Source organism: Schistocerca cancellata, chromosome 4, assembly GCF_023864275.1.
Source record: "Schistocerca cancellata isolate TAMUIC-IGC-003103 chromosome 4, iqSchCanc2.1, whole genome shotgun sequence".
Taxonomy (NCBI): domain Eukaryota; kingdom Metazoa; phylum Arthropoda; class Insecta; order Orthoptera; family Acrididae; genus Schistocerca; species Schistocerca cancellata.
The window spans coordinates 589,534,155-589,562,032 of NC_064629.1; the positions used below are offsets into that span (position 1 = coordinate 589,534,155).

The 27,878-nt window shown below is 35.7% G+C and overlaps 1 protein-coding gene across 2 annotated transcripts in view; it reads left to right on the forward strand.

Annotated features, from left to right (window-relative positions):
- The window catches only part of LOC126183680 (rho guanine nucleotide exchange factor 17), a 380,446-nt gene that overhangs the window by 111,407 nt on the left and 241,161 nt on the right, over nt 1–27,878 (forward strand). Inside the window, exons 3-4 of one of the 2 annotated variants that reach the window (XM_049925856.1) lie at nt 1,344–1,448; nt 8,117–8,233. In XM_049925856.1, the coding sequence (XP_049781813.1) occupies nt 8,141–8,233 (93 nt within the window). In that variant the 5' untranslated portion in view covers nt 1,344–1,448; nt 8,117–8,140. Of the gene's footprint in view, nt 1–1,343; nt 1,449–8,116; nt 8,234–27,878 lie in introns of those variants that run through there. The other variant, XM_049925855.1, reaches the window with a different exon arrangement.

Sequence of the window (27,878 nt, forward strand, 5' to 3'; positions counted from 1 at the left end):
CGTATATCTCGCAAAGAGACCATGAGGATAAAATCAGAGAGATTAGAGCCCACACAGAAGCATACCGACAATCCTTCTTTCCACAAACAATACGAGACTGGAATAGAAGGGAGAACCAATAGAGGTACTCAGGTTACCCTCCACCACACACCGTCAAGTGGCTTGCGGAGTATGGATGTAGATGTAGATCTTTTCTGGAACTGTGCAGATGGGAGTTACCCTTGCAACACATTTTCACGCTGTAAATTATCCTAGTCTAAACCTATGGTAACCTACTGCCCCTGCACCCTCCACCCACAAGTTTCTGCCCCCTCTGTCATATCACCTCCTCCTTTTTCACATCCCCTGACCCTCATTGTATGGCACCCTCTGCCACTGCACCCACCTATCCTATCCCCTCCCCTTCTCTGCTCCTTTCCTTTTCCTCTCCCCGTTTGTTTTCCCCACACCCCACGTCCTGATGCTGGGCCTGACAGTCTCGTCAGGCCATCATCTAGTTCCCACACACCCTGCCTGAGATTGCTTTTCTCTCCACCCACCCACCCACCCCTCACCCTACCCTGCTATCCCTTTCCTTTCACTGCCCCAATCCAAATTGCTGTTCACTTTCTCTCAACATACTTTCTGTTCAGATCAATAGAGATGTTACCTTGTTCAGTGATCTTTTGTTGTGTCTCTTGTTTTACTAAATTAGATGTAGAAAAAAAATGGCTCTGAACACTATGGGACTTAACTGCTGAGGTCATCAGTCCCCTAAAACTTAGAACAACTTAAACCTAACTAACCTAAGGACATCAAACACATCCATGCCTGAGGCAGGATTCGAACCTGTGACCGCAACAGTCATTCGGTTCCAGACTGTAGCGCCTAGAACCACTCGGCCACCCCGGCCGGCGTTAGATGTAGATTTTACTTTCTTAGAACTCTAATAACGTGGCATAATTTTTGGAGCATGCAACTTATGCACAATCTTTACTTGTTATTATTAACATATAAATGTTTCCCCCTCTGTTTATAAGACCCTATAATCCCATTAGTGATCCATGAATTTTTACATTACCTTTTTGTGTCCTTTCTCTTTAGTATGTTGAGATAGCTATTTTCTGATTATGATAGAAACTTACTGTGAAATATGTTAAATTTGACATTTTACAGTTCTTCCCTGTATATGTCATGCCAGTTCTGAAAATTTCTGGAAATCAGTGTTAAGATTACAGCACAAAACCCTGAATGAGGGTCCTTCCAATTACAGTGAGTGTTTTAGCCTCTCCCCACCCAGTTCTCTTGCTTGTAATGCTCCAGCTGTTGAGACAGTTTCTTACTTGGTTGTTCCCTTCTTTCAGATTCCATCTATTCTCTCTCACCATGAGGTGTTTCTGGCTGAGCTTCAGAAGAAGCTAGATGATTGGGACCAGCAGCAAACAATTGGAGATGTTTTTGTAGAGGCAGTGAGTAATAGTTCTTAATTTCCTCTCTCACTGATCTGCATCAGAAGATACTTTAATTACAGATTAACCAATAACAACAAAATTTGTGTAAGGTAATGACTGTAGAATATCCAAGCGTCTAATGATGTGTACTTTGAAATGACTTACCAGGATGTTGTAACATCTACCATTAAAAAATTTGTGAAATAATAAACTTTAAAAGACACCACAGGTGATTCTATTGGAAAATCTGCTGATGTACATCACTGAGAGATAAAAGTACTAATGGGAAATGTGCAAATGAAAGAATTTTGGAAATATACTCATTTGTGGGAAGTGTAACTCTGCCTGGCTATTCTGTAAATTTGTTAATAAACCCAACATCATTTCAAATTACTCTTTATTTATTGTTTCAAATTTCACCAGACAAATAAATACATTACTTTACCCATTTTGGGCACCAACTGCACAGACTCTGTTTACTCAACACAAACTAATATGAGACCTAGAAGAAACTAATTGGCGGGCACTGCTGCTGTGGTATAAAAAACATATAGCAATCTCCACATTGCATGATATTGTTTAGATGAGTTTATAATTGGAGTTACAATTAGAAGTTTTACATATCAGATAATTTGCATACAGAAGTTGTTGCTACAAAATACGGTTAGGAACTGTATATAAGCAAAATTTTGATAGCACTATCTTTCTCATAGAAAATCAGTGAAATACTCTTTGATGCAGTATTGACAAGTTTATACAGGCAAAAGTTTTGTAGAAATTTCATAAATGTTTTTAAGTTAAGTTCAAGTAGCCAGAATATGTTCTTGAAAGTGGTTTTACACAGAACAATAATAATTTGAAGTTTAATGGTATAGTATTTAGTATAATTACAGTTTTGGACAGATAATAAATCAGAATTAGCTGGGACAGTTTATATAATAAGTGCAAAAGTTTACATAATTATAATCTGTGTATCTGATTCTGTGCTAAATTTAGGGAATCAGATAGGATTCTAGTCTGTACCATTACAACATCCAGAAACATAGTGAAAGTAGAACAGCTGTCAACTTGTAAACTGCTTTAGACAGTATACTGCACTTCAATAGACATTATACTAATGGAGAAAAGTGGAGACAGGAGTTGATTATTGCTTTCTACATATGATAAGTTAATCAACTGTAGCCAGGTATTTTTTGATATATTTTGACCTTACTACTTTTCAGTTATGCTTACAACTTTTTTGTCAACTGAGTATCCTACCTATATGTATGAAACTTGCTAAATCCTATTCTGCTCTTCAGTCTGCTTTGAGAAATCAGTCACCTCAACAGTGGAAACAATGAAAACAAAATATTGTAATTCACGAAGGATGCTCAGCTTTCAGTTTTGGGCCATAAACTATTAGTTTCAAAAGAAAAAGAAGTGAGGTTTCTTTAAGCAGAGGAGTTACAACTGGAAAGACCAATCAGTTTTGAAGATTCTGAGAGAAATGTAGTGCTAGTGGTGGTGATGGTAGTAGTAGCAGTAGTAGTAGTAGTAGTAGTAGTAACAGCAGTATAAGTAATATTACTCAAAAGTAATTAAGGGACTGTTTTTACACAGATAAGTGCTAATAAGCAGTGTCAGTAATGCACGTCTTGAAGCCTAACCAAAGTACACAAAAAAGTCTATACATATATACCAGGTTCTTATAATTAAACAGCCAGTGTTCAGAGTGCTGCAGCACAGGCTATATACATCACAGGATGCTAAAATATAGTAGATATGTTCATTAATTGGTGATCTTTCAGAGTTTGCTGAAAAAACAGTTCAGGTGAAAATATGATGCTATCAGAATGTGAAATGTTCCCTGTTCTGATGTCAGTATGCTGTTTGTGACTTAGCAATATGTGTTGATTTCTTTTGTGAAATGACTGTTGGTGAAAAGGTTTAATAATGTTGAGGTTTTCTGTACGAAACACAATGGCTATTGAGAAGAAAGATCATGTATTGCTGGTAACATTGTTGTAGCAGAATGGCAGTAATAGCAGCCCTGCATTGCAGAAATATCATGGACAGCTGTGAAGACCCCTCATGTCAACCAGTTGGCTAAAGGATATGATCAAGAAATTCCCATGGTACTTGTTGATGAAATTGCTATAGCTATAGCCAACTGTGAGCACATGCTTTACATTCCAGAGCCTGTGCTTGAGCTGTGTCACTGAAATTATCTCTCCTCTAGTCAATAGTTTAAAGCCTTTTTTGTGGTGCATTTTATGTTGGTATCCCTATGACATTCCGAATATGCACCAAATGAAACCCTAAGACAGGCTACAATGCCACAGCTTTGCCCCTCATTTTTTGGCACACATGGAAATGGATGACATTTGGGTGGTGAATATTCTTTGGACAGACAAGGCTCATTTTACCCTGCACAGTGCTGTGAATGCACAAAACTGTTGCATATGGCGTTCTACTCTGCCCCGTGTTGTGCAGGAACATGCACTGCACTCAGCAGTTCATTTTTCTTTGAGGAGATGACACCTCATATGTCTGTTTGGCATACAGTGACATCTGCATGTTATAAAGACCTCTTTGTGCAAAACTTGATTCCAGCTTTGCAAGAAAGCAACTGTGTCCACAACTCTATTTTCATGCAAGATGGGATGACAAGACATTTCACTTTCCAGATGAAAGATTTGCTTCAGGAAACCTTCTGTAATGACCACATCATCTCCAGGCAGTTTCAAGATGTTTGGTCTTCCATATCCTCTGACCAAAATCCATGTGACTTCTAGTTGTGGGGGCATTTGTACAATTGTGTCTACTAAGGATGTACCCAGAGGCTTCCTGATTTGAATGATGGCATATGACAACACATTGCTCTGATCATACCAGATGTTCTGTGAGCAACTGTCAACCAGGCCATGTTACAGATGCAGCATTTCACTGAGTCAGGAAAGCATACATGTGTTGTAACTTGTGACTATGCCCTAAAAAACTTGCCAGAACCACCATTACCATGTGTTTGATTGTTCCTCCCTTTTTATTGCACCCACACCACATTCTGACTACCTACAGTACCATATATTCACTTACAGGCAGAAAGTGTAACTATTATTTCTTTTAGCATATTTCATGAGCACACTGACTAATGAACATATCAACAATGTTTCAGAAACCTGTGATGTATGCAGCCTGCACTGCAGCACCCAGAGCACCATTAGTTTTATTATAACTACCTGGTACCACACTACAGAAACACTAAGAAATAAATTTATTGAAATGCAAACAATATTTTTAAATAAATTAGCACTATTATACAGCATTCAGAACACAATTTTCCATACGAGCTAATCCTTAGTTTCTTTTATATTCTCAGCACTGTTTTTGGTCTTTGTTTTTATCTTCCTCAGGATGTTAGTTCCCACATGTGATTGAAATGGAAGAAAATTTTAAAATAGTCTCATACAGAAACAGCAAACTCATAATGAGTTGTTGCTTTCATTTATTTGCTCTACTTTTACTTTTTGTTTCAAGACATGGTATCTAGCTTGTATATTCTCTTTAATACTGTGTGGAAACAATAATCCTAAATAATATTTTCGTTTATTTCTGAGTACTGATCTCCTTTCTATGCTTTTTTATGTTGTTTGGAAGTCAGCATTTATAAGAATCTTGTAAGTTAGATAAAACTGTGTTCTTTGTATGCAGTGAAGTTCATATTATATTTGTGTGTGTCCTTGTTCAACAAAGCAGAATAGTTTATTTTTAGATAAATGATTGTTTGAAATATTTACAGTAAAATTACAGCTAATATATTTAGCTCTTTCATTATTATTTACAGGACAGCCTTGTTGGCAGAGTTTGGCAAATCTTTGTATATGTGTATCTTAGTATAAGATAGGTGTTGGTAGATCTATCCATAATATATGTTGTTTGGAGTGAATCTTCATTTATAGTTTATGCCACTGTCATCGTGAGAAATATATTTTTACTTTTTTTAGAAAAGGTCACCTTTATATGGTCCAGTCATCAACGAAAACACCCAAAAATTCTTAACACTATATCCATTAAGATTTGAGTCTTCAATAAAGGGCAGATGTCATGTACTTAGCAGCTTTATTTGCATTGAATTATGTTTGTTTGTCAGCATTTTTTAAATAAATTATTTGTGCTGACTTATTTCTTTGTAAGACATGTTTTCAGAAACTCTCTCATCCACCTCTTATTTTGAATCATTTCTTGCTATGAGTGCTGCGTCATCTGTGTACAAGATTACATCATCGTTACCTGCTGAAAGCATGTTGTTTGCCATAGTATGAATAGGAGAGTCCTAGTCCTGATCCCAGTGATATGCCATGTTTTACTAGTTCAGCGTACAAGTTCACAACACTGGCAATATTATAATTTACCTTCACATATTGTACTCCTTTTTTGAAGTTCAGTTTTGTGATACCACTAGCTTTATCCTTTATGCCACACTTATTAAGTATTTGTAATAGGTTGCCATAGTTAATAAAATTAAATGCTTTAGAAAGGCCAGGAAATAAAACACAATTTTTCTTTTTTCACCTTCTGCTACACAAGCTGCAAGGTTACCTATTCCTGTGCAAATCAGAGCAAGATGTCAGGATGAGATGGTAATTCAATCATAAGTCTATATACAAAGACAATATGTGTCCTCCCTCTCCGATGTGAAACATCATTTATGAACAGGTTATGAGGAATGGATGTTAGCAATAGAATGGAATAAATACATCAGAGAAGAAGAGCACTTAAGGAACACTATCTAGAGCTTGGGGAAACCCACAAATGATGGAAATGTATTATACTAGTGACTAGTTGATCTGACAGCATAGAAAATATTCACATATTGGCTTATGTCAGCATTTGTGATGACAATGTAGCAACAAAAACATTCAAACTACAAAGAATTTTTGAAATGAGTAGAAAAAATGTGTTTTTTAACCAGGATAATAATGCAAAGGTGTCACATGTATAGCACGAACAATAATAACCAAAAAACCATTTTAGCAATGGATAGTAACAGAACTAAAGTCCAAGTTCTGGAGAATACTTAATTAGTTAGTTGAAAAATATCTCAACTAGTACAGTAATTAACGATGGAAGATAATCGCATAGTTTGTAAACAAATTTGAAAAGCTTCTAAAGCAAAATCAAATGTAGGCTCTTGTAGGCAGGTAAGGTTGAAGATCTTAACTAAATATACTTAGTTACACAAAGTGCAGTGTTCAAAATCTTTAGTGATTACCATATCACTTTTAAACTCATGTTGGGGTGCAAAAATCAGCATTCGTTTGTTTGTTGAGAACATGGAAATCCAAGTCAGAAAAACATTGAAATATTGAATTCAATTTCCATATTTTTTATGAAAGGGACCCAAGGTGTACTACAGCTATTCAGATGCCATAACCTTCAATGCTAATAAGTCTGTTATTACCTGTATTGTTGAAAAATATTTGAAATGATTACAATTCATCAAGAACCTGGAGCCCAAAAGAAGCAATGATAACTCACACATTTACTACATAGTGTATCTAATATTTTCTGGTTAATAGCTGTACTCCTCTTTAAAATTCTAAGTTTGCATATTAATTATCACATTATTCTTTATAGGCTCTGCCATACATTAGTTTGAATAATGGACTTCTATACTTTTAACTTTTGACTTGTAATAATATGCAGGCGATGCTTAAAGCTTAACATATTTTATCCTGATTAATTTTGCTTCTGATTTTTGCTAGCACTTGCTGTGATACATTCATACTTCAATTGATAATATACTAGTTAAAATAATGGGAATTCTAAGCTGTAGACAATGAATAAAAGCTGAAAAAAAAACACAGATTTACTGGTGGACAAATGATAGGTGAGTCATTGACAAATTTAAAAGGCAAGAAAACTGACCTACTTTTTCAACTTCCACCCTTTTTCTAGTACAAGTACAAACTCACTTCCCCTCCCCCCCCCCATTTCCCTCTCCAACACCCCCCTTCTCTCTCTCTCTCTCTCTCTCTCTCTCTCTCTCTCTCTCTCTCTCTCATACTCACTCACTCAAAAAAACACCCCCTCTGCCCCCCCCTCCCCACTCCCCACGCACACACACTGACTGCAGAATTTGTGTGTGTGTGTTTGTGTGTGTGGGTGTGGGTGGGTGGGTGGGTGGGTGGGTGGGAGGGTGGGTGGTTGGTTGCACACACATGCACATGAGTGAGTGAGAGAGAGAGAATATTAGTATTTATGCTAGATAAAGGGCAAAGCCTTGGAAATTAGTGCTGTTTTTCTGAACTTTAAAGTATGGATCTTTACCACACACCTTTCATTTGCACATTAATAGTTGTCTTTATTTGTATTATGATTTTACTTGCTAGCATAACATAGATCTTATAAAATTTGTGGGATTTAACTTATAATTTTCTTTTGCACCATCTGTAGTGTGTGAAAGGTAATAATTTGAGAAACTGATGTTATAGAAGTATAGTTAATGCAATCTGTGGCTTATGGTTAAAAAAACAAATGAATGCTTCTTTGAAAACTAACTAGCTTTGTTAGTAGTTCTTTTTTTCTCACTAATGTTAAATTTATATTTCCATTTTCAGTCTATTAAATGTTTGTATTGTTTGCATTTTTTGCTTTTTAACACAGTATTATACTTTTTATCTTAATTTCCATTTTCATTTCAGTTTACAAAACAACATGTAATTGATATGTACATATCATTCATAAACAACTGGAAGTCGGCAAAAGAAGCAGTTAAAGCTACATGCCAGGCAAAACCAGCATTTGCCAAATTTCTAGAGGTAAGAGAAAAAATATTCCTTTGTCTTAATATCTAAAGTGTTTTTCCTTATGTACTGTTTCTGATGCTATCTGAGTAGTACATACTTGGAGATAAAGAAAAACCAACTTCCAATATGAAATTTAAATAAAGTATGAAATTATTCCAGAATGAGATTTTCACTCTGCAGTGGAGTGTGTGCTGATATGAAACTTCCTGGCAGATTAAAACTGTGTACCAGACCGAGACTCGAACTCGGGACCTTTGCCTTCTGCGGGCAAGTGCTCTACCATCTGAGCTACCTGAGCACGCCTCACGACCTGTCCTCACAGCTTCAATTCTGCCATTACCTTGTCTCCTGCCTTCCAAACCTCACAGAAGCTCTTCTGGGAAGGTAAAGGTCCTGAGATTGAGTCTCAGTCTGTCACACAGTTTTAATCTGCCAGGAAGTTTCGGTACAAAATTATTATTAACCATTCCCCTCTTTGAGTTCATTCTTATAGCCCATCACACATCTATAAAGAGATTGCCTTAGTGACATCCCACTGGTATCTCTTTCACATTTCAAGTGATTCCTTCTTTGTCCTCTTGCCTTTGTAATCTCATATCATTAAAACTTCTTCTTTGTGCACCTTTATTGTTCCTATTTTAACAACATTTGTATGACACGTCATTTTCGCACATCTGTATTGTATCTAGGCCTAATAACTGGGGTTCTCTGGTGGGGAAATTATTTTCTCTTCTGTTGTTTCCATCAGAGTTTGCTTTGTTTCCTCCCTCCATCACACTTTTGGTGTGCATGTTATGTTAATGCTGTTCAGGAGGGTGGAATGTGTTATGACATCTCTCACCACAGCCTGCACTTTCACTGTTATCATCTCCTGATTAGCAAAGAAGACCCAGCTTCAGATTTTGTAGCATGTTGCAATCACCCAGACTGAATTCTGATTAGATGTGTATGCAGACTGACAATGTCATATAGTTTATAAAGATGACCATTTTTAATTACATGTAAAATCTGTATTTTATATGAAAGGAATGTAGTGAGTTGTGGTAGCTACATTGCTGTATGGATAATAAAGTTTATGAACTACTTTTATGGTATTTTAACTGGTTTAAATAGAAAAGATTGTTAATAAATTAAATATAAGAAATAAATGCCTTTTTTACTTTGAATATTTGTCATGTGTGGCTACAAAGATGCTATGCATGTGTAGAAGGAAATGCATGAAATATCACTGTTAACACTGTATGTTAGCCCATGTGCCACACTCTCACATGTTCTGATGTGGTTAGTTTTTCTTTTTTGTCATTAATTCAATATCTAATTTATTTTAAAGAGTAAGTATATACAATTATAAATACCTCAGAATTCTTAATACAAGCAATTATTAAAGTTTTCAGGCTGTATATAGGAACAAGGAAAAAGTTTCTTGAACACACAGTGAACATTCTGTTTCTGTATTGTATTGTATTTTTATTGATCCAGGCAATCGTAGTATTGTACAGCTGTACATATGACATTGGATAGGTCAAGAGAGCTATTTATAAGTAATTTCTACAAATTGATTTTTACATTATTTTGTAGCAAGGAAATTATCTATCTTAAACAAAACAGTTAATACAAATTTTTACACATTGATGTTTACATTATTTTGTAGCAAGGAAATTATCTATCTTAAACAAAGCAGTTAAAACAAATCATTGGACAGGTCAAGTAATATTTAATACATTGATTTTACATTATTTTGCAACGAGGAAGTTAGCTATCTTTAACAAAACAGTAAATACAAATGTTGTATGGTAAAATACAAACAGCCAATACAAATGTAATAGTAAAGTAGTCCAGTGTATTTCATAGACATGCACAGTATATAATAATCCAGTATATTTCATAGACATGCACAGTATATAATTTTCAGACCTAATTGAACATTTCTCATATTGTTTACATTTTTAACCCCTTTCAAAAAAATGATCAACTGCATAAAAACAATGGTCCAAGAGATATTTTTTTAACTTATGTGAGAAGGCTCTTGGGTTCTTTGTTGCTTTGATTTCATTGGGTAAATTATTATACATTTGTATCCCAACATTTAAAACACTTTTTTGGTAGCAGGTAGTTCTGGACTGAGTCATATGTAGGTCAGATTGCTGCCTTGTTGCATAGTTGTGAATATCTCCATTGAATTTTAGTGTGCAGTCATTGTTTAACAGGTATGACTTGACAAATGAGATGATATTATAAATGTAAGCAGAGGGCAGTGTCATAATGCCATTTGTTTTGAAATGTTGTCTGCATGATTCATTATGTCTTAGATTACATATCATGCATATTGCCTGTTTTTGCATTTTGAAAATATATCTACCTCCAGGTGGGTTCCCCCAAAATATGATTCCCTACTGTAATGTAGAATGGAAGTAAGCATAATATACATGTATGAGAACAGATTTTGTGACTGATTTTTTTAGTATCCTTAAAATGTAACACACAGTTGAGAGCTTTTTTGAGATATAATTTGTGTGAGTCTCCCACTTAAGATTTCCTTCAAGCCATATTTGAAGAAACTTGACAGAGTCCACACACATAAGCTCTTGGTTATTTAGAATCACATCAGGCATTTCTTGTTTTTGGGATGAGAGTCTGAAGTTTATGTACGTTGTTTTCTGTATGTTTATAATCATTTTGTTCTCGTTGAACCATTTGCTGAGTGATGACATAAGCGGTTTAATTTTTAGGTTGAGGTCCTCTGTATCAGTACCTGTTATTAGTATACTTGTGTCATCGGCAAATAGTGTGGTATGTCCTGTAGCAAGCTTCGTGCTTATATCATCAATGTACAGTAGAAACAGTATGGGTCCCAGGATTGAGCCTTGTGGCACACCATATTTAATGGGCATTGTGTCAGAGGAGTGGACAGTAGATTGATGGGTGGTTGTATTCTTTTTTTCAAAATTAATTTCAACTTTTTGAAATCTGTTTGACAGGTAAGATTCTAACCATTTGTTTGCAATTCCTCTTATACCTTTATTTGCTAACTTCTTAAGGAGTATGGTATGGTCAATTACATCAAAGGCTTTGGATAAATCTAAAAAGATACCAGTAGTGATTTCCTTATTATCCAGTGCTTTTAAGGTTTTGTTGAGATACTCATAAATTGCTGTGGTAGTTGTCTTTTGCTTTCTAAAAACATGCTGGTGTTTTGTCAATAAGGATAGTTTATTAGTAAAGTCTTCCAATCTGGTGTAAAATAATTTTTCAAATATTTTTGAGAACGAGCTGAGTTGTGCTATGGGCCTGTAATTGGCTACATCATTTTTAGAGCACTTTTTGTGAAGTGGGGTAATTTTAGAAGCCTTTACTAGGTCAGGGAAAACTCCATTTGTAAAGGATGCATTTATTATGTCGGTTAGGGGTTCTACAATGGATTCTCCACATTTCTTTACAATTAAATCAGGAATGTTGTCACTACCGCTGGAGTACTTATTCTTTAGTCCTTTTATAGCTGTAAGTACTTCAGTATTGGAGACTTTGTGAAGAAACATTGATGCCTGTACTGGTATGGTTTCTATTAGTGTTTGGTGTTGAGTATTTGGTCTGTAGCAGTTGTTCTTTATCAGGTTTTCTGCTATTTTGCTAAAATAGTCATTAAAACCATTTACTATTTTTTGGGGATCTGATGTGACTTCATCATTTAGGTTTAGTTTTGATGTTTTGTTTATAACCTGCTGCTTACTGTTTGTTTCATTTTTTACAACTGTCCACAAGCCTTTCATTTTATTGTTAGATTCCTTTATAAATTTATCATTGTATAATTTTTTTGCTTGTTGGATAACTTTTCTGTAGATTGCAAAATAGGTCTTACAATATGACCTAAACTGATCATCGACATCATGGTGTTTCATGTGATTTTTTTAAGTCACGCTTTTTTTGGCTGGAAATCCTTATCCCTTTTGTTACCCATGAGTTTGTGTGTTTGTTTCCGATTTTCCTGGATTTCAGTGGAAATGCAGTATTGAAGTGGTGGAGAAATGTTTTATGGAAGGAATTAAATATGTAGTTTACATCATTTTCTTTATAGACCTCTGCCCAGTTTTCAGCCGTTAACATATAGCTAAAAAGCCTTATATTATCAGCATTAAATTGCCTTTGCATTTTGGTTATTGTGGGATATTGTCCTATGTAATTTCAATTCACTGTTAGTATTTGGGATTCATGGTCACTGTAACCTGTGCTGATGACTTCAATTGAGTAGTGTAGTTTGTCTGTGTTTATGAAAATCTGATCTAGAGCTGTTTTTTAATTTTTTGTGATCCTGGTTGGTGTGTTTACGTTTGGGGATAGGTTGAATGAATTTGTAATATTCAACAATTCATCTTTGTTTTTTCCAGGTGTGAGGAAGTCAATATTAAAGTCTCCACTTATTAATAGATTTTTGTTTAGTGAGTGAATTTTTGTGAGTAGTGCTTCAAGGGAGTGTTTGAAGGTTTGGATGTTCCCATCAGGGGCTCTATATACATTCAGTATCAATAGGTTATAGTCCGTTAAGTTCAGAATGCACACATTTTTCAATGTAACCTACTTTTAGATTAATTACTTTGTCCAACACTTTTCCAGTGAGTAGATTACACATTTGAAGTGCCATTCTGGAAAAACTGCAAAATACCTCTCTACATATTCCATATCATATTGTTGCAGAAGAAACTGAGTTCTTGGCTTTTGTAAGTGTCCTAGAAGCATAGTCTATAGCCTTCTCTTTTCCATCTGAAATTTGCACCAGAACAGCACTGATCCCATACCCACTGGCATCTGTGTGTAGTTCTGCAGGTGCTCTCTCATCATACAGTCCAAGTACAGGATCACTCATCAGAGCTTTTCACTGCACATCAAAAGAATCCTGTTGAGAACCACCCCACATAAATTTAGCATCTGCTTTTAATAACTTTTGGAGTGGCCTGGCTTTGATACAAAAGTTGTTGATAAAATGACAGTAATAAGAATGTAATCTGAGGAAGCTTTTCACATCTCTAATACTTTTAGGAATAGGAAATTCCATTATAGATGTCCCCTTTTCTGGGTCTGGCTGCACACCTTTGTTTAACACATGGTGTCCAAGTATTTTGATTTCTTTTGCTCCAAAGAGACACTTTCTTGGATTAAGTTTCAGTCTGCTTTGTTGGAGACACTTAAGAATGGCCCTCAGTCTGTTTATATGTTCATCAAATGTCTCTGAGAATACTAGAATGTCATCTAAATAACAAAGACACATCGCCCACTTCAGGTGACATAGAAGATTATTCATCATCTGTTCAAAAGTTGCTGGTGCATTACACAAACCAAACAGCATTACCTTAAACTCATACGGGCCCTCAGGGATGATGAATGCAGTTTTCTCATGATCAGCCTCATCTTCTTTGATTTTCCAATATCCCGAGTACATGTCCATGGTTGAGAAAAACTTAGCCCCCTTCAGACAATCTAGTGTATCATCAGTTTGTGGAAGAGGGCAAACGTCCTTTTTAGTTATTTTATTAAGCTTCCTGTAGTCAACACAAAAGCGCCAACAGCTATCCTTCTTCCTGACGAGGACCACTGGTGATGACCATGGGCTCTGCGAAGGCTGAATGATGTCATTCTTCATCATTTTCTCTACCTCATTATGAATTATTCTGCATTCTGTTGCTGCCACATGGTAGGCTCTCTGGCTTATTGGTTGATGGCCTGCTAATCCGGTGCATCACTGTCAATTTGTCTAATTTGCTCTTCACTTCTGGATTGAAGCATTCAGAGAATTCTTGAAGAATGGCAAGTAGTTTCTTCTGTTGTTCCTTAGTGAGATCTGGTGATAGTTGAACTATAAGATCTTTTCTCATAGTGGTAGTGCTAATTTCACCCACAGACTTGGCATGGGAGGTTTCTATGATGCTCAGCTGTTCTGCAATTAATGGCTCAGCGTTTGCTATGCACATGTGTCTTGGAAGAATCTGCAGTTCTCAGCGACAGTTAACTATCCATAATTCACCAAATCCATTCTTAAATGTGACGACAGAGGCTGGGATGACCAAGTTATTCTTCAGTAATAGACATTGTACTAAAACACAATGCCCCAATGTCATTAATTATGGATTGAGGGAAAGTTTTTCAATCAAATCTTGTGACAGAGATAAACTGTTGGTGCAACATTACTCATCACAAGACGACTGCCTACCATCTGCAAACTAATGGGCTTACTGAACGCCTTAATAAGACCTTGGCCGACATGCTATCAATCTTTGTCAATGTTGAGCAGAGCAACTGGGATGAGGTTCTACCTTTTGTGACGTTTGTCTACAACACTGCCAAACAAGACATTACAGGATTTATGCCCTTTTCCTGGTACATGGGTGTGAGGCGACTATGATGATGGACACTCTGTTTCCATTATATCCTGATGACGTGGATGATGACTACATCAACCAGGTAGTAACGAGAGCTGAGGCAGTTCAGCAGTTAGCTCGACTGCGCACGGAGCAGGCTCAAGAAAATGATCGCCGAAGGTACGACGCGAGCCACCGCCCTGTTGTCTGTCAGCCTGGTGTTTTCATCTGGATCTTTGGAAGATTGATCTCTCTGAGAAGCTCCTCAGGTGCTATTTTGGACCTTATAAGGTTGTAAGACAGTTGTCTGACTACTTATGAAGTTGAAGATTTCGACCCATACACATGATGACAAAAGATCAGAGATATGGTCCACGTCCTTCAAATGAAGCCCTACAAGGACCCTGCAACCAAGGTTAAATTCAAAGCTCCACTGTCAGGCAACAAGCAGAAAGGTGATGAAGAGCATAGTGGTAAAAGAAGTTCTAAGAAGATCCACGCCAGGGTGAGCATCAGTCATCGGGAGTCGGAATATGCAGGACCGATGACTCGTTGCTGGACTAGGACCACGTAACACTAAGTCTCTGTTAACTTAAGGAGGGAGCAAAGTGACACAAGAAGACGAGTAGTGCTGTGGTGTAGTGGTTATGACACTAAACGGCTGCATGGTGGGTCGTGAGTTCAAAACTCCTGTGGACTGTACAATTTTAATTTCTATATTCAGTCTGAGTACATTCTAGAAGTATCCACAAATGTCAAGTATCATTGTACGGGAATGTTCTGTAGCTGTATATATACTGTATGTGTTCTGGCCAGAGGCAGTTTGCTCTGTGCTGTTGTATGTGCAAGTGCTGAATAAACCTTCGTTAAGTGAGCTACGTGTTCATCATTCATCTAATTACACCTTCTTCTACATGACAATATTCTTTGCACTCTAAGTATCTCCTCATCATAAATTTCTTTAGATGTGAAATACCTGGAACTCAGAAGGTGCCAGATATATGAACAGATTGGATGTTTCAACAAATTCTACTTCATATTCACAAAGCAATCCAAATCTCTTTTCAAATTTTTTAATTGTATGATGCAAAAGACTTGCTTAGTATTCACAAAATATTGGTTTAACCTTTTTAGATAATTAATGAGGAGAGACATTTGTCATTATAGGGAAGCATGAACACAGTCATTCTGGCAGATATAATCAATTTCTCCTTTTTTAATGCATAGACACCAGAATCCACCTAGTGCTTAGACTGTTGTTTCATTTCTGACCCATATAGCACATCCATAGTTCAGCTGAATTCTGTTTACAAATGGTATGCAAAACATATTTGAGAAATAAGTTTTTGTGTTCCCTTTTATTCAGCATTCAGAACATTCACAAAGATTTCTTAATGGAAGAGGATGTAGATGATGATGAAATGGGAGATACGATACTGCGTGAAGAGTTTGACAGAGCACTCAAAGACCTGAGTCGAAACAAGGCCCTGGGAGTAGACAACATTCCATTAGAACTACTGACGGCCTTTGGAGAGCCAGTCCTGACAAAACTCTACAATCTGGTGAGGAAGATGTATGAGACAGGCGAAATACACTCAGACTTCAAGAAGAATATAATAATTCCAATGCCAAAGAAAGCAGGTGCTGACAGATGTGAAAATTACCTAACAATCAGTTTAATAAGTCACGGATGCAAAATACTAATGCGTATTCTCTATAGACGAATGGAAAAACTGGTAGAAGCTGACCTCGGGGAAGGTCAGTTTGGATTCCGTAGAAATTTTGGAACACGTGAGGCAATACTGACCCTACAACTTATCTTAGAAGCTAGATTAAGGAAAGGCAAACCTACGTTTCTAGCATTTGTAGACTTAGAGAAAGCTTTTGACAATGTTGACTGGAATACTCTCTTTCAAATTCTGAAGGTGGTAGGGGTAAAATACAGAGAGCGAAAGGCTATTTACAATTTGTACAGAAACCAGATGGCAGTTATAAGAGTCGAGGGGCACGAAGGGAAGCAGTGGTTGGGAAGGGAGTGAGACAGGGTTGTAGCCTCTCCCCAATGCTGTTCAATCTGTATATTGAGCAAGCAGTAAAGAAAACAAAAGAAAAATTCAGAGTATGTATTAAAATCCATGGAGAAGAAATAAAAACTTTGAGGTTCACCGATGACATTGTAATTCTGTCAGAGACAGCTGACCAGAATGGACAGTGTCTTGAAAGGAGGGTATAAGATGAACATCAACAAAAGCATAACAAGGATAATGGAATGTAGTCGAATTAAGTTGGGTGATGCTGAGGGAATTAAATTAGGAAATGAGACACTTAAAGTAGTAAAGGAGTTTTGCTATTTGGGGAGCAAAATAACTGATGATGGTTGAAGTAGAGAGGATATAAAATGTAGACTGGAAATGGCAAGGAAAGCGTTTCTGAAGAAGAGAAATTTGTTAACATCGAGTATTGAGTTAAGTGTCAGGAAGTCGTTTCTGAAAGTATTTGTATGGAGCGTAGCCATGTATGGAAGTGAAACATGGATGATAACTAGTTTGGACTAGAAGAGAATAGAAGCTTTTGAAATGTGGTGCTACAGAAGAATGCTGAAGATTAGATGGGTAGAATATATAGCTAATGAGGAGGTATTGAATGGGATTGGGGAGAAGAGAAGTTCGTGGCACAACTTAACTAGAAGAAGGGATCGGTTGATAGGACATGTTCTGAGGCATCAAGGGATCACCAATTTAGTATTGGAGGGCAGCGTGGAGTGTAACAATCGTAGAGGGAGACCAAGAGATGAATGCACTAAACAGATTCAGAAGGATGTAGGTTGCAGTAGGTACTGGGAGATGAAGAAGCTTGCACAGGATAGAGTAGCATGGAGAGCTGCATCAAACCAGTCTCAGGACTGAAGACCACAACAACAACAACAGTTCTTAATGTAGAGTACCATACATTACTACTGATAAGCCTTTGGTGTCAGCTGTTTCATGCACTTTCACTCAATGACTACCCAAGACAATAGGTGTACTGTACACTTTCACCATGTTTCTGTCTGCATCAGGACATCTTTCATTTTAAACCTTCACTAACTTTGCATTAGTTACAGTTAACACTAAAGTGTATGCAGCAGTAGGACATCTTTCATTTGGATCTTTCACCAACTTTGTATTAGTTTCCATTAGCAGTAAAGTGTCATCAACAAAGAATTTTATGAGAGCACAGAATTTCACATTATCTGTTTCAACAAAATACCCTCCTTTCAAAAGTTGTATGAACAAATCTTTTTTCCAGATTCAGTTGACATTTGACTTTCATTATTATGCAACATCTATCGAAATAAAAAAAAAACAATATTTCAGTCATATCAGTCCCATCTTTGCACTATGCCAAAAAATTTCCTCCCTGCCCTAAGAAACCTTGACTTTCACAAGATGTTCTACTACAGACTGAACTCTCCAGGCATGACTCATGACCTACCTTCACAGCTTTACTTTAGCCAATACCTGTCTCCCACTTTAGAAACTTCACAGAAGTTCTCACACATGACTTGGAGGGCTAACATTCCAGGAAGTTTTAATCTGCCAGGAAGTTTCATGTCAGTGCACACTCCACTACAAAGCTCAAGATTAACTGTGGACACAAGAATTGTTTCATTTCACTGCACAGGTCCTATGTGTCTGCATGATAAGATTAACTTAATTTTACTAGTAATGTCTTAACAGACTAAAAACTCTGCAAGTGTCTATACTTACATAACACATGCCATTGATATCTCTACACACATCATTGCAGTCACTATGTTACATTTCACTTACCATAATAAATAGTGTCATCTGGCTCAACAGTCCAGTGCAAGTCTTTCAGCTGAATGCCACTTTCACCACTTGCATGTCTCTGAGCTGACGACACCCAGTGTATCCACAGGGTCACACATTTCAAATGCTTACCAGTCCCACCATTGCTTAACTTCTGTGATTGCAAAAGAACAAGCGTATCCAACATGGTGAGGCCGGTGGCACTTATGATATTATAAATAGTTCATTAGGTCAGAAATTTAAGTTCTAAGTGATCATTTTATAATATTTTCCATGTAAACAGTCTTCTGTACCTGAGGTTGTGCATTCTCATCTTACCATTACTGAAGTACATTCATTTTATTGTGGAAAAAGTCCTGAGTGATAAATAAAATGGTGTGTTGAACTTCCCTCAGAATCCTTCACATTAGGCTTATGAAATACTTATGTCATTTTTCTTTTGGATGAATGTATGCCAAATGCTACTCTTTCCTTTCCCACAGTCTTGAGCCCAGTCTTGGCTCAGGGACTTAAGTTGTCAGTTCCATTGCTCATCATTGACATTTCCATTCACTTCTAACACCAATAAAAGTAGAGAATATAGCTGGTTTAAGAATTATAAATCAGAAAATAACTTTATAGTGAACAATATTTATTAATGAAAAGTTAAATACAATTTACATCTCTCTTTACCTAGTAAATACAGTCACAACACAGAACTGACAGACTATTTTACATACACATACACTTATTGTTGAGATACCTCTCAACACTGCCAATATAAATGTACCACATTCAAACACATCTACTTACTTTTATATCACAAATAAATTACATTCAATGTTTCTTGAAATTTTACAAATTTATCCTTGCTCAAAGATCTGGTGAAAATGTCTGTCACATTGTTTTCTGAATCTACTCTGGAAATACCTGTAATTCATTTAATATTAAATTAATTCACAAAATGATAGTGTACTTCGATATATGAGTACTTCGATTTTTTTGTAAAGTTACCATATGCTGCAATATTGATTGCCCCTGAGTTGTCTTCATATACTTTAACAGGTTCATCACTTATTTCATCAAAAATATTCAAATTTTGCAGAATCTCAGTGACAGCTTCTGAAAATGCTGCATTCTCAGCAAAAGTAGATGATTTTGTAAAACTTCCTTGTTTCTTACATTTCCAAAATATTACGTTTACCTACAATCCATTTACATAGCCTGATGTAGACTTATTATCTACACAGTCACATGCTCAATCTGCATTGCAGAACATGTTTAAAGTGAGTATCATTGTAACAATTTTGAAATCTACTCAAATAGTTTACACCATAACTTATATCTGGTCACATTCGTGACCTAATGTACAGGAGAGAACATAACAAGCTTATGTAATTAATACCATGACTTGCATCTTCTGATGGCTCTAAGGGTCATTGAATTCTTTGCATAATTACAGTCAATATTTATCCCAAGTTATTTATTTCACATAAGTTTTCCACCTAAAATCACTTGGATAAAACACTTTTGATTCCTTGTATTTTCCCTTTACTTTTACTATAAATTAGCACACCATTAACAAACACAAATACATAGATGACGTAATTTGCAGTCACCAGTCATAAAGGCAACGCTCATATTTACTTCCATTAAAATTTTCTTCTTCTTGTTACATTTAATGTTGGCCTCGGAGACCACTTGCATTCTCTACATTCCTCCATCAATCATTTCTGTTCATGGCTTTCGTGGTCTAGTCTCCTTATTTCAGGCCCATTGCCTCTGTATCCTTGGTGATATCATGCTTCCATCTTGTCCCTGGCCTTCCTTGCTACCTTCTGCCTTCCACAGATCCTGAGAATGCTACTCATGATAGTCTTTCCTCTTCCATCGTAATTAGGTGTTCAGCCCCCATATTCTTTGCTTCATCCTTTGGACAATATCAGCTTGCTATTATAGGTCTGCCATTCCTGTGACTGTGTGTCCTTCTTGGGGCCAAATACTTTCCTTAAGGTCTTCCTCTGTTTTCCCTAATGTAAATGTTTCAGAGTCATGTAGAGTTTCTGAGAGAATATTGCTCTAATACAGTCTGATTTTCAACCTTTCAAAACTTCTCTACTGTGCAGTCCCATAAGCCAAAACATTATCTATTTTCCACTGCAATCCTTTGTTTAATCTCAATTTCCATTCTGTTCTGCTTGCTAAAAATGCTTCACAAATATTTAAATATGTTTAGTCTCTTAATAGTGAATTCATCAACTGTCAAAGGGGTCTGATCATTGGGCAGCTTGATCACATGTATACACTCAGTTTTCTCCTTGTTAATTTTCAACCCTGCTTTCCCTGCAATATTTCTGTAAGAACTTGTCATGAGCTGCGAGTCCTGTATGATACCAATTATTAGAACATCGTCCACATATGCAAGCCAGTTTATTATGATATTATGCAGTTTTATTCCTGCTTGGCTTAATTTTTGGTGTTCTCTGTCTTTTACAGAATTAAATTAAATAGTATTAGAGATAATGCATCTCCATGTCTAAGACCAATTCTGACTTCAAAGTGCTCTGAAATTCTTCTGGTGATCTTTACTCTGTGTTAGGTTTCCTCTAAATACATCTGTACTAACTGTATTAATTTTTGTGGAAACTGAAAGTGAAACTCTTTCAAGACATTGATGATTGTGCCCCTATGCAAGCTGTCATAACCATTTTTGAAATGTACAAAAGCCATGTGAATATTGATGTGATGTTCCCAACCTTTCTTGATTGCCTGTATGAGTGTAAAAAGATGGTCTGTAGTTCATCTGAAACCATACTGAAAGTCCTCTATAATTTCTTCTGCAATTGGGATCATTCTCTTCAATAGACACTGTGGCACATAGGGCACATTACAGCCATTTTTCAGTCATCAGGCAATCAGTTGTGTTCCCAAACATTCTTTAACAGTTTTGTATTTATTTTAACCAGTACCAGTCCTCCATTCTTTATTAGCTCCCCTGCAATTTGATCTTTGCGAAAATCTGTATGGTTTTTTTTTTTTTAGGTTTTTGATTATTTTAAAACATATGATATTTAAAAATTCATCCAAACAATCATATTGTGCTCTAGGATTTACTTTCAAACATTATAACACCTTAAATAACTTACAAATTCAGTCTTTTTGATCCTTGTACCCTCAAGGATACTTTACATACATTCATGTGAAAACTTATCATTTAGAAATGCAGTCTATAGATCCCTTTTAACAACAGTGTGACAATGAGAGAACCAATATTTTCATCGTAGTAAATGGTGAATAAGTATCAACCATACTTTTTTGTTGTTGAATGCCCCTTACAACTAATCTTGTTTTACATATGGTATCTGATTTTCCTGTAAAAATCCACTTTGCATCAATAACATCTACATTCACTGGATTAGTTATTACTTCCCATGTTTTATCTTTGCTTAAGTATTCAATTTCCTTATCCATTACCTGCTTTCAAACTTTTGAGTCTTTAATATTTATCGCCTCCTCAAAAGTTTCTGGATGATCAGCAGCACAGAAGTGTACATAAATGAAGTTCTTCATGATATAAATATTAAATCTATCACACACTCTAAGTTCCTTAGTTGACCTTCCCAACTCACATTCTATGATTGCTTGAACACACTTCAATAGCCTTTTTTTCCATTTGCTCATTTACAGGTTCATTTTCTATGCTTTAGCACTCAGAATCACTGAATTGTTCACTCCCTGAATCAGAGTCCTTCAGATCAAGAGAGTCATCCTCTTCCACAATATCAAAATGTCTGGCAACAAGAATATCATTGTTAATCAGCATTATATATCCAATTTCACTGTAGGCTACTAAAATTCCCAAATCTACTTTGTGGTCCCACTTTGATTTTCCCATCTATTTGGTACATGTACAAAACTTCTACCTCCATTCAACTTTAAATGCTTAACATTAGGTTTTTTCCAAATAATTTCTCCTAAGGAGTGTTTCTTCTACAGTTGGTCAAATCATATAAACTATGTGGGAAGCTCTACTCAGTCACCTAGCAAAAATAGTTACAAATCCTACTATCGAAACTGTCTATTATGGAACAATATATTCCTTACTAAATTATGGTATTGAAAGTGAAACTCTTTCAAGACATTGATGATTGTGCCCCTATGCAGGCTGTCATAAGCATTTTTTGAAATGTACAAAAACCATGTGAATATTGATGTGATGTTCCCAACCTTTCTTGATTGCCTGTCTGAGTGTAAAAAGATGATCTATAGTAGGCTGTGCTGCAGATACACACCTCAATAGATTGCTGTTGTTGCGGAAGAAGGCAATTAGAATAGTGTATGTTGTAGGTCATCATTATTTTTGTAGAGAGGTTTTTGTGTAACATAAGTATCTTAAAGTATATTCCTTGTATTTATATAAGGTAATTTTATTTTTTGTACATCATCAAAAAGATTGTAGAAAGTGCAATGACATAGATGATGACAATACTAGAAATAAAAATAACTACTTTAGGCAAAGAACTAATCTAAAAATAACAGACCACAGCTCATACATCAGTGGTCAAAGCTGGTTTAACAAACTGCCAAAAGACTTACATGTGCATGATGGAAATATCTTCAAAAAGAAACTTTAATTATTCCTGAAAAAGAAATTTTTATTCTCACTTTCTTAATTCAGTTGAAAAAATGTGATCTTACAATTTTTATTGGAAATTAGACATATTTTAATTGTATAACAACTTTTGTGGCATTACATTCTCTTTTGTTTGCTTTTATTGCAGATTTGTTAACTTATATCAACTATCTGATTTTTTAGTATTTTAAAAGAAATTCCCAAAATGATGTAAAAACAACACTGGCCTTTTGCAAAACTCGTCACCTTTGTTGATCCTATGCAAAGAAAGCAATAAATAAATAACTAAATAGCTAACATTCTGTTTTTAAGGTATGCCGTTGCACAAAATACTTCAGGCCAAGTCCTTTATCTACTCTTGTTTCAGCTGACAGATAGCTTGACGTATCCATAATTGGTCTGTTATATCTTTCAGCAGTACCATTTAATTCACATACATATGGACGTGCATTTAAAATGATTCCTTCCTGTCTTATAAGCTAAGAAACATCTGAAATTAAACATTCCTCCCTATTGTTACTTCTCAATTTCTTAACAGTTATACCAGTTAAATTTTTGAATTCATTAAAATATTCCTGAAACCAATCATAAACTTGACCTTTAGATCTTATAGTGTAGACTTTAGCCACTTTACTATGATCATCAATAAAAGTGAGAAAGTATCTTTCTTCATGCAAACTGTAAACTGAGTGAGGCCCACTCAAATGAGTGTGGATAATCTCTAATGTTTCTTTTGATTTGCTTCTGTTGTTTTCAAAAGGTGAATAGTGAATTTTATTTTCAGTTCAAATTTTACACTTCATTTGTTAAATACAGAAAGTACCTAAAAGTAGGTGAGAGGTATTTGATTAAACAAAGCAATAAAATTCAGTTGCATGGGATTAGTAACAGTAATTCTTATCAAAAAGATAAAGAGCTTTGAAGCAGAAACAATGGAATAATGGTTGTAAATGTTAAAAAAATGTGATAAGTAGGTATCTTTATTGCTTACATTACTTGTATGCTACCCAAGACTTTCCACAATCTTTATCAAGAGCATGCTACTTTTGTCTGAAGTTTTATAAGCCGACTCATTGTTAGTATGCATGACAAAATCTCATATGAACAACATAATTATTATCACTATTGTTGAAATGTTATTTAGCTTCTCCTTTTCCATCACTTTTCTGCCTGCCAAATTTAATTCATTCACTGTTTTTTTTTCCAAAAATGCTGAAGAATGTTGACATGTTTATATCTAATCTTTTAACCTCAGTTTGTTCAACATGTTTCTGCAAACGATTTGCAGTTCTGTTGATTCTTTGGAGTATAATTATTCAAAATTTTTCATTATCTCAAATGCGGTTTCCTTATCACTCACAAATCCCAGTTGATTGTTCAAAATCACTACATATATTAAGTTCATTGCAGTTAGATTTCCTCGGTCTCAAGTACTCCGTGCTCATTTTTGCTCCTGAAGCCGCTGTATAGCATGTCTTCAATTTCAGATATATTTCCAATGTCACAAAACACACATTTTGAACAACAGTCTTCCTTTTTAGTTCATAATCAATCACTGTGCTTCCAAATAACAACTTTCTTTTTACTTAACAATTAGGACTGCTACCATGTTAAGAATATTTATTAAATAAATGTTAAATATGATTTACGTCTCTCTTTGAACAACAAACACACTCAGAGCACAAAACTGAATGACTAATTGACTACTTCACATGCAGATACACTCATTATTGAGAGCTTTCTCTACAGTGTTGATCCTATTGATATAAATGTACCACATTTCAACAACAGTGATAATAGTTATGTTGTTCATATGAGATGTTGTCATGTGTACTAACAATGAGTCGGTTTATAAAACTTCAGACAAAAGTAACATGTTCTTGATAAAGATTGTGGAAAATCCTGGGTAGCATACCAGTAATGGAAACAGTAAAGATATCTACTTACCATTTATTTTTAATGTTTCCAACCATTATTCCTTACTTTCTGCTTCAAAACTCTTTACCTTTTTTGATAAGAATTAATATTAATACTCCCATACAACTGAATTTTTATTACTGTGTTTAATCAAATACATTTCAGTATTCAAAAAATAAGAAAAATTAATAATTGTTAGTTTAACAATAATTAAACTGCACAAACAAGTGAAAGTTCAGAGGGCCATTTTGTCAGTCTATGTTTGGAACTTTTTTTTACTGTTTACATAGTAGTACACTAAATTGAATTGTCAGCACCTTTTTTATGTATCAGGACACAATTGCCCCAGATCCTATAACATTCAATTAAACTTTTTAAAATATTAGAAAGGTGTGTTTTCTTATATGGCAGTAATTTTCTCTTCATCTTTCCAACATTATTCAGAGATGCCACTAGCCTGAAGATATAGATCTGTACAATCAGGTCTTATCAACTCATGCATTATCTGAGAAAAATTAATGGCACTTGGCATGGCATTTGAGAACATGAGTCTAATAGTAAAGAAATGTAACAAATAGTTCTTATGCTGTGAATGCACTAGAATGACTGAAACTATGGTCATTTGGAATAAATAGTTTCTTCATTACCAGGAAATCATAGCCAATTAGTTCTTTCCTGTCATCAGATTGCAAAATATTCTTCCACAGTGCCTTTACTTATAACTGCTTTCAATATAAAAGAACAGCTTGGTGGGTTGAAAGCTACATGTGGTGTAAGCTGTCAATACTGATTATCATTACTTCCTGCTCAGTATCAGACTGTATTACTACTTACCAAAAAAAAGAAGCATTAAACAGGAACAAATATGTACAAATAGACAAAAAATGCATGCACACACACAAACACACACACACACACACACACACACACACACACACACACACACACACACACACACACCTCAAACTGACACAGCTATTCACACTCCTGCTGCTGCAGTCTGACAGGTAACCCTGTGAGTGCGAAGTTGCAAGTTCAATCTTTAGTAAGGATCAATTGAAAGTGTTTTGTTAATTATAACAGGAAAAATATGAGTTGCTAATGACTCAACATGCACATCAGGAGGTTACAGTAAATGAGTGTCTGGGAGGTGCAGAGATCAACCTTCTTTGGGATGTGTATACAAGACTTCATAAAATAGATGTTGTCAACAATCAAGAAACTGAGTCAGGTGGTGCAGTGGTTAGCACACTGAACTCATTTGGGAGGATGACCGTTCAAACCCACATCTGGCCATCCTGGTTTAGGTTTTCTGTGATGTCCCTAAATCACTTCAGGTAAATGCCAGGATGGTTCCTTTGAAAGGGCATGGCCGACTTCCTTTCCCATCATTTCCTAATCCGATGTGATCGATGACCTCACTGTTTGGTCCCCCCACCCAAATCTACCAACCAATCAACTATCATTCAAGAAATGTTAAAACAAACCATTAACTTACACCATGAAGGCTGAATGGAAAATAGTGTTCTACAGTAATCACCTATGTTTGCACCATCAAGATCAGAGGTGAAAACCTTGGGAGCTACAAACAATGCAGGACTTTCATCTAGGTATTCACCCTTAAATAATGCATATTGAATCATATTGGTGAAACAGGCTGATGAGAACTGATGAAATATGATGGCATGCAATGAAATACAAAACAGTGTCTCATGAAGATTATTGTGAAAGTGACTATCTTTTAAGATATAGCTACAGACAGCATGATAATAAGTTTTACATGCATAGAAAAAGCAAATAACTGGAGGCTGAATTTGTCCAGTGGTTCCAGGTGGTATGAATTGCAATGCTATACACTTTTCAGGAGGAGTAGTTTACTCTAAGGAAATATGATTTTTTATGCAGACCAGGAATCAAGCAAAAGCAAGTTATTTTGACCAGCTATTGGTCAAATCAGTTCTCATGCCATAGTTGTAGTTCTCTTACAGCCATGTTTGCACTCCTGCTTGCTGTGATGTAAATATTCCCTACTACCTTTGCAAGATCACAAACATGAGAAAGAATCATATAGGACTTCTCACAGCACCATAAAAAACATGCCAGCCAATTTATTATCCAGATTAATAGTCAGCATAACTGTATACAAATGTGTTATGGCATTGATGTTAGTTGATCTTGGTACAAATCTCTTGGTACCTTTGATTTCCAGGGTTCCTTTCATATGCATTTCCTCTTCAAATCCCATTTTGCCAAAAAAAAATTTCTTACTGAGTGACAGAATAAGTTTGTTTAACTCATCTACAGATTTTCAGCCCAATTCTGCAGTTTACAGTGCATTGTAAAATTGACTCTTTGTTTGAAATTTCATTATCTTAAACCTTCCAGTTCTCTTGAAGTTATGCAACCATCCACTGCTTCCCATGAAACCACTTGAATCTATGTCACACACAATTTGATGTGCATAATGTAGTAGGTCACTGTTGTGCACATACTGTAAATTGTATTGGGCATCCTTGAAATGTGCAAACACCAGGTTTTGCAAGTATACTTGAATGTTGATAGTTATTCTTATGCAGTACATAGCCATATTGCTGTGAACTTACTCAAAATTTCTTCCTAAGTTGTTGTTGTTGTTGTTGTTGTTGTTGGTGGTGGTGGTGGTGGTGGTGGTGTTTTTTTACTACTATGCCATGGTTATCTTCAACTATGTTTAGTACTCATTCCTAGTACAATGGCATGGTTTGACACCTTTTTCAATATCACTTTCACTTTTAAGCACATATTGTTGTCATTATACTCCTCACATACTTTGTCAGCACTGTGGAGCATATATGACAACACACATTTCACTGACTCATCTTGCAGTAATGCTAATATTTCATCGGCCACTTCTTTTTCACTCTGCAAAAATTCTTGGTTTCTTTTTGATGAAATGTCAACTCTGGCAACTGTTGTTGCAGATATAATCC